This window comes from Triticum urartu, chromosome 5A (genome assembly GCF_056163025.1).
Source record: "Triticum urartu cultivar PI428250 chromosome 5A, HENAU_Tu73, whole genome shotgun sequence".
Taxonomy (NCBI): domain Eukaryota; kingdom Viridiplantae; phylum Streptophyta; class Magnoliopsida; order Poales; family Poaceae; genus Triticum; species Triticum urartu.
The window spans coordinates 232,651,832-232,660,533 of NC_141877.1; the positions used below are offsets into that span (position 1 = coordinate 232,651,832).

At 43.7% G+C, this 8,702-nt stretch overlaps 1 protein-coding gene across 1 annotated transcript; it reads left to right on the plus strand.

The window, feature by feature from the left end:
- Nucleotides 1–1,829: 1,829 nt before the first annotated feature.
- On the plus strand, nucleotides 1,830–3,020 carry LOC147970894 (uncharacterized). Its single transcript, XM_087523706.1, has 3 exons — nucleotides 1,830–1,881; nucleotides 2,273–2,684; nucleotides 2,759–3,020. Exons 1-3 carry the CDS (start codon nucleotides 1,830–1,832, stop codon nucleotides 3,018–3,020), a joined length of 726 nt encoding a protein of 241 aa, XP_087379832.1.
- Nucleotides 3,021–8,702: the final 5,682 nt, after the last annotated feature.

Sequence of the window (8,702 nt, forward strand, 5' to 3'; positions counted from 1 at the left end):
TACCAAACACTTACGAGTACATCACAGAAGGAAGGGCACGTTCAGAGATTTGTAAAAAATAGCATTGGAATAGCAGAAATAACTTCACATACATGATGTCTTAATAATACTGGGAATATATGATCTGAAACATTACACTCATATTTGGGTAGTGAAAATGCTAATTATTTGGGTAAATTACAGAACTTGTAGCCTTTGGGCAACAAAAATATTGAAGGGTTTATTTATTAATATTAGTGCACTCCAAGATGCTACAGTCAATCTTCTTCCTGGAAAACTTCACAAATATCGAAGGCCTTGAGCTTGAAGCTTTATCAAGAGTGCAATGCAAAAGGCCTTTGTCAATCTTGTTCCTGCAAAAATAAATACGATTTAGGAAGTTCGAAATCATGTGAAAATCGACCACGTGAACTATGTAATAGTATTATGTTGTGCACTTAATTTTTTGGCTTAATATCATACCTCTTGCATCTACAAGGGCTTTCAGTTCTCCAGTCCTGGTATTATCAACGGAACTAATAAAAGTGCTTAGGCAAACTTGCCCTGAATCTAGCACTCCAGTTGGCCAACTCCTCCTGCTTGTTGTGCCTCAGGTCGTAACTAAAATAGCCCCTCCCCTGCCAAAAGGAAGGTTGTTATGACGATCTTCTATGATGAACACATGTTACGGGTTCATCCACTTCTTTCTACACACAAATCTGATCACGAACACAGCGGAGAGCACTGAAAAGAACAACGTTGCCTGTCCGATGGTGTTCACTTATTTACTATATGCCGTGATGCCTTACCTTGTAAGAAAAATAATGAGATACAGACTGCACTTACTGAACTCTTCCAATGATTTGCTGACATCACTGCCCACAGACTGAACCAAGTGTATCTTGCCTGAAAATATTACATTTCCCATACATCAAGATCTTAAAAATGGAAACGAACAAAACCAAAAATTCTGCAAATAATGAGAATGTCATGAATTCAGAGATGAAAGAACAATATCTGAGAATTAGGGGAGTCTAAATTAAGCTGCATGAAAGCAACAATAGAGTCCTTGACTCGACAGGCAGCTCCCAGTTGTAGGTAGGTCTGTTTTCTAACTAAGCTGCATTCTGCCTGCAGTGAAGCTAAATCTGCAAGCGCAACAGCAAACTTTTCTTTTGGTTGTGTAGCTAGAATAGGTCCATTGTACTGTACTATTGTTTTGCCTGATTGTTTTGTCTCCAATGGTGAAATCTTTATTGATGGGAATATAACACTGTTCATGCAAATTTGATGGATATTTTTGTTACCCATTGGTGCATCGTATGGAGAAAATAGAAGAGGGATATCAGTTACTACTATTTAGATTTATGTGCAACTGAACACTAAATAACTTATTTTTGCTACCCGTTCGTGCTTGCTATGGAAAAAATAGAGGCATTTCTCCCCCATTTTATTAGTTGGTGGTTCCATCAATGATAATCGATAAAAGTTCAATTCTGTAAATTAGAAAGGCCCGCACATGAACATCCCTCAAGATAAAGGCTGCATTTACATGGAAGGCGAAAAAACATGAGCAAATTGTTAAGTATTAGCTTGTCAAGAACTGATAGATTTCAGTTTTAGGCATGGATCTGAGGTATCTTGAATTGGAGTTCCTTGCACCTTGATTCAAATTCTGTTCACAATATTAATCTAGAAAAAAACTCACCTTATACTTGGAATGATGCAAAGCCTGCACCGTGTCTTGAAAATCCACATACATACTTTCAAATATCGGTAAGATTATTGGGCTTTGCTCACTTCTGCATAGAAGAAGAAGATACTGAGGCTTCACCCCCCTCTATAACAGTATGGCTACATTCTTTTGCGCATATGACTACACTGTTCCACTTAATCTGTTGAGTACAACAACAAATAGAAGAACCATGGTGTGGATAACAGATATATGAGTAATATTCTATGCTGTAAAAACGTGGATGGTAAAACATGAATAGATAAAATGAAATCTGGTAGTCCAAGTGAATTAATTACCTGTCCAGAAGCCATTAGAACTATCACCTGAAGAATTTCAGAAAAAAATGCGAGAACCAGTTTCCAATATCTAGCCGAATTAATCGACCATCTCCCAGTTTGAACAATACCTGTACAAAATTGAAACAAGTATAGATAACCCCCAGAAGTATCCCGTTTGGATCACATAACCCCCCAATGTTTAAAACCGAGTTCTTAATCCCCTGAACTTTTCTAAACCGGACATATCACCCCCTGGCACCCACTTAAGTGGTTCGGGAAGGTGGTTTTGCATATGTGGCGCCTGGGCTGGGCCCATCGACCGGCCACGTCGGACTGGGCCTGCTGGGAGTGATAGATGATTACATTGCCCCATGCTACAAGATATCTGAGTACAACAAGATATATGATCATGTCCCGCAACCAGTGGAGGGAAAAGAGCCAAAACCTCATCCACCTCCTCATAGGGTAATGCCAGGAAGAAAGAAGACAAAAAGAAGAAGAGAAGAAGGTGAGAAACCTCAGGGGAACAAGCTTTCAAAGAAAGGCATTAAAATTGCTTGTTCTATGTGTGGGAGCTTTACTCATAACAAGAGAACCTGTGAGCAGAATCCAAACAAAGGTAAGAAACAAAATGCTAGCTACACAAGAGCAGCAAAAAGAGCAAGGAGAAAGCAGCAAAAAGATTTAGAAAAAACACACAGCAGGTAACTGTTATCTCTGAATTTTAATGTGATATATGTTCACTCTGAAAATTAGTACTGATCATTTTGTTTCAGGTGGCACACCCAGGGAAGAGGACAAAGAAGCAACCAACATCTACTTCAGCAAGACCATCTTCTCAAGCAGCATCTAATCCAACAAGAAAGAAACAATCAGCCGCAAGTCAAACTGCAATGCCTACTGCATCTTCTCAACCAGTTCCAAGGGGAAGCCACAGTAGGAGTCACAACAAGGCTTCTTCAAGCTCACAGCAGATGCAAGTGCCAAGAAATAACAGGCTGGAATGGCTTCTCACTGGGAAAAAGTGAATGCCCAGATTGTTTTTCAATGTCACGTAGTTGATGTGTAACACCAGATAGAAGTGTGTGCTTTTATTTGATGTGAAACATCAAATTCCTTGACAATTAAGTGTCGTTTGTGGAGTTTTGCATGTCAAAGACCTGTAGCTTTTATCAGGTTGAACCTGAGTATGCCATGGAACTTATTGTGTGAATTTAAGATCTTCAATGCTATGGAAATTTGCTATCTATTTCTGAATTTGATGGCAATAATTTGTACACTTCTGATAAAATATCTTGCAACACACTATTCCATACAGAACAGTACAGTGATAAAATATTTGCTATCAAAAGTTTCCTTCTTTTACATAGCATTACATACAGAACAGTATAATGATCAACAATTTGCTCTGAAATTATATTGCTGTAGTACACTGCTGAAAAATTACAAAGCTCACACTAAGTCCATTGGGAGGCGAAGAGGCTGGGTCTGGGTCGAACCTGCTCGAGGGCGTCGTTTAGACCACACCCAGCAGGCCCAGTCCAACGTGGCCGATCGATGGGCCCAGCCCAGGCGCCACATATGCAAAACCACCTTCCCAAACCACTTAAGTGGGTGCCAGGGGGGCGAGGTTCTTGCTACCAGCACCCGCAACTGTTCCAGCTAGTCCGAGCAGCAAACAAGATTTGAAGAGAACCAAGATGAGCTCAGATATAGGGGAGGACATTTTGGAAAATATTGACAGTCTTGGCAGGACCGTCTCTTCTTTGGCGGGCTCCTTCGAGGAGCGCCGCCGGGCCCAATGAATATTTTCTGCTGAAACTGTCCTGGTGCGGGAAAAGCTGCGACAGTTCGGGAGCTTCACGATTTTGCGAGGCAATTTTCCCCTACCCTCTTTTGTATTGTTGAAACACAGCTGGAAAGCGGGAGGGTAGAAGCACTAGCTGGTACTTTGGGTTTTGATAAATCTTATGCTGTTAGTAGTCGAGGTAGAAGTGTAGGCATTGGCTTGTTTTGGAATGATTCAATAAATGTTGAGATCCTTGGCTACTCTGACTATCATTTAGATGTTTCTATTGAGGAACAAGGCAGAGAGAATTGGAGGATGACGTGTGTGTATGGTGAGGCACAAACACATTTGAGGCACCAAACATGGACAACTTTGAAAAACGTTAGCACTTTGAGCACACTCCCTTGGCTATGTGTGGGTGATTTTAACGAAGTGTTACGTCCAGACGAGCACCATGGTGTGGGTCAAAGGAGCAACGCTCAAATCCAAGCTTTTCGTGATGTTTTAGATGTTTGCATGTTGCTCGACTTGGGCTACAAAGGTAATTTTTGGACCTTCGAGAAGAAGGTAACAGGCGGCACTTTCACAAGGTGCAGACTTGACCGGGCGCTAGTCAGTGCAGAGTGGTTAACGAGGTTTCCACTAGCATCGGTTACACATTTGACGGGGGTTACATCAGACCATTCACCGTTGTTGCTCGAACTGGAAGCTGGGACGACCAATCATGTTAATCGCCCCTTCAAATATGAGACAATGTGGGAGACACATGATAGTTTCTGGGATGTGATAAACCAGGGTTGGGGCGCAGGTCCTCCGTGCTCAACTGTGGAGGAGCTGCGACTGAAATTGCAAGACCTGGCAAGGGATTTAGGAAGATGGAGTCGGGATACATTTGGAAGCGTGAGGAAAGAGATAAAAAATCTAAAGAAATCTCTCGATGAACTAAAGAGTGACCCTCTAAGGACAGGCCCAACTTACGCCGAGTTGAAGATCAACGAAAGGCTAATTGAGATGTATCACAGAGAAGAAATCATGTGGCTCCAGAGAGCTAGGGTCGAATGGCTTTCTGCAGGCAACAAAAATACAAAGTTTTTTCATCTCAGGGCCAGCTTGAGGAGGAAAAAGAATATGATCAAGGCACTACAGAACTCTTTGGGTGTTGAGATATCTGATCCGGGAGAGCTAAAGGCGATGGCACATGATTTTTATCAATCCTTGTACCGGTCCGAGGGAGTTCAAAACTTGGATGCAGTGCTAAACCATGTGCCGCGTAAGGTAACAACAGCAATGAATACTAGTCTGTGTGCGCCATACACCAAAGAGGAAGTTAAAATTGCTCTGTTTCAAATGTTTCCAACCAAAGCTCCGGGGCCTGATGGTTTTCCTGCACACTTCTATCAGAGACATTGGGAAGTTTGTGGGGACGAAGTAACAAGAATAGTTCTGAGAATTGTGAACGGCGAGGAGAGCCCAGAATCCATCAATGATACAGTGCTTGTTTTAATCCCCAAGGTAACTACTCCAAAAGTACTTGCTCAATTCCGTCCCATAAGTCTATGCAACGTTCTATATAAAATAGCTTCAAAGGTGATAGCTAACAGATTGAAAGTGATCTTACTTGACATAATCTCTGTAATAATCAGCTTTTGTCCCTGGAAGGCTTATCACAGACAATATCATTTGCGCTTATGAGTGCTTGCATTTTATGAAGAGGTCGAGATCAAAATCCAACAGTTTTTGTGCTTTGAAGCTGGACATGATGAAGGCATATGATAGATTGGAACGGAACTACCTGAGAGGTATCATGACAAAGTTGGGTTTTGAACAGCACTGGATAGATATTGTTATGGGTATGGTATCCTCAGTATCTTTTTCTGTATGTTTCGATGGTGAAAAACTTGATTCTTTCAAGCCTACACGAGGTATTCGGCAGGGAGACCCAATCTCCCCCTACTTGTTCTTGATTGCAGCAGAGGGCCTCTCGTGCCTCCTTAAATCAAGTTCTCAGTCGTCACTAACAGGAATTCAGGTGGCTCCTTCGGCTCCTACCGTTAACCATCTCCTATTTGCAGATGACAGCCTGTTGCTATTCAAGGCCAGTGGGGAGGGATCAATTCAGGTGTCAAACCTACTTGATATTTACTGTCAGGCGTCAGGACAAAGAATCAACAATGAGAAATCTTCAATTTTCTTTAGTAAGGGCTGCCCTGCACAGTTGAAAGAAACTATAAAGACCAACTTGCAAGTGTTGAACGAGTCTTTGAGTGAACGCTACCTGGGTATGCCGACGGATGTTGGACACGCGAAGAACGGTACGTTTAAATACCTTCGGGACAGAGTCTGGGAAAAGATCAAAGGATGGATGGAGAAGTTACTGTCTGCTGCTGGTAAGGAAGTTTTAATTAATCCTGTAGCACAAGCGATCCCCGTGTATTCGATGTCGTGCTTCAGATTACCAAGGGGTCTCTATGATAGTATCACGTCGATTATCTGACAATTTTGGTGGGGTTCCAAGCAAGGGAAGAGGAAGCCTAGCTGGGTAGCATGGGATATCTTAACCATGCCGAAGCATTTGGGAGGTTTGGGTTTCCGCGACTTGGAAATCTTCAACCTAGCATTGTTAGCAAGGCAGGCTTGGTGCACACTCACAGATGATACATCTCTCAGCGCTCGAATCCTCAAGGCAGTGTATTTCCCGAAATGTTCTTTACTTCAAGCCGAACTGGGAGCACACCTGTCTCAGATATGGAGGGCTATATTGGATGGGTGCGATATCCTTGCACAAGGTGTGGTGCGCAGAATAGGGGATGGTGCAACGACGGATATATGGCAACACAACTGGATTCCTCGAGACAGTTTCAAGCGCCCTATAACATCTCTGATGCCAAATCCTCCGGTGAGAGTGGCACAACTCATCGACAACACTTCTGCTTGCTGGAACGAGGGCTTGGTCCGAACTGTGTTCACTCATTTTGACGCCGAGGCGATTTTCACAATCCCGCTATGCACGCGTCGAGTCGAGGATTTCTGGGCATGGCATCATGATCCTAGAGGAAGATTCAGCGTCCGGTCTGCCTATCACATGATTCTTAAGACAAAGCATAGCAGGGAGGCATGGCTAAATGAGGAGGGTGGGACTTCATATGAGTTCAGTGAATCCAACAACTGGTCAACAATTTGGCATATCCAAGTGCCTTCAAAGCTAAAGATGTTTCTATGGCGCTTAGCCAGGCATTCGATGCCAACGGGGACCGTTTTGGAGCACCGGAACATGGCAACAGAAAATACATGTCTACTCTGTGGAGCCGTGGACACATGGAAGCATGCACTGCTCTCATGTCCCATGTCTGCAAGTGTATGGGCGCTTGCTCCCGAAGAACTGGTGCATCATATGCTAGAACGCGGCGAGGAGCATCCGAAGGATTGGCTGTTTGCAATCCATGAAATACTACCTAAAGAGCTTTTTGATCGCTTGGTGGTCTCACTTTGGGCGATATGGGGAGCCAGAAGGAAAGCCATCCATGAGAACATTTATCAATCACCCCATTCTGTGAGCAGTTTTATATCAAGTTACTTGGGGGAGCTGAAGATGATAAATGCCAAGAACCCGGTCGTGACGGTGCATAGATCCAAGAACGCAAAAAGGTGGATACCCCCGACTGCGGACAATACTAAGATGAACATTGACGCGGCTGTGTCTAGGCAGGGTTTCGGGTCTATTGGGGTGATATGCAGAGACCAATTAGGTCGTTTCATTGGTGCATCCACCTGCGGTTTCAGAAACATTGTAGATCCACCAACCCTTGAAGCCCTGGCGATCAGGGAAGCACTGGCACTGGCACATGATCTATATCTACGACAGATTGAAGTGGCGTCGGATTGCAAAGTGGTAGTGGAGGATCTACAGAAGGATAATCTGGCGAGCTACGGTGCAATTGTACGTGAAATAATAGCCCATTCTAATTCTTTTGAATTTTGTAGCTTTAGACATGAATTTAGGAGCTCCAATTATGAAGCTCACAACTTAGCGAGGCATGCTTTATCTCTCGGTGGTGGCCGCCGTGTTTGGTTAGGCCATCCCGGGAACCTACCATCTGTCCCTGTAAACATTGTGACGAATTAATAAAGCTTCGCGACGTTGTCTCAAAAAAAGTGGGTGCCAGGGTGTGATATGTCCGGTTTAGAATAGTTCAGGGGATTAAGAACTTGGTTTTAAACATTGGGGGGTTATGTGATCCAAACGGGATACTTCTGGGGGTTATCTATACTTTTTTCTACAAAATTAGATTGGGAGGATACAATGTAATCGTTGTTACAATGTAATCGTTGGGTGGAAGAAGCAAATCGTACATGGATGATACAAAATAAAGATAGATGGGAACCTAGAAGAGCACCATGCTGATGGATGTTCTGTCGCCGGAGCTAGAAGAGTGAGCGTGGAGGAAGCATATATACACATCGGAAGAATGAGAAACAAAGAGCCAGCCATCCATTAATGAAAGTGAGGGGTGCACATCATCCGCCATGAATGACTGGAGAGAAACTGAAGAGTGATTACTTCCTTCAAACCCATGGTAGCAGTTTCAAGAGACGAATAGCCGAACGGTGATTCACAGACTGGATGAATTGGCCATCTTTGCGCCTCGAATCCGGGCTGGATGGATTCGACGTGGTCGGTCCACCACACCTTGAATCGGGACAGACTGGATGCATTGGATCCTCTCTGCGCCTCGGATCCAGGAGTGGATGGATTCGATGCGGTTGCTCCTGCTGCGCCTCCAATCGGGACTTTTTTTTGGAAGCAACCGAATCAGGACTTCCTGATTCAGGAGTGGATGGATTGGAGTATGCGGTCGCTCCGCCGCGCCTCAATCGGGATTGGATTAGGGTTTACGGCCACGAGTGGACAGACCCACCGCGT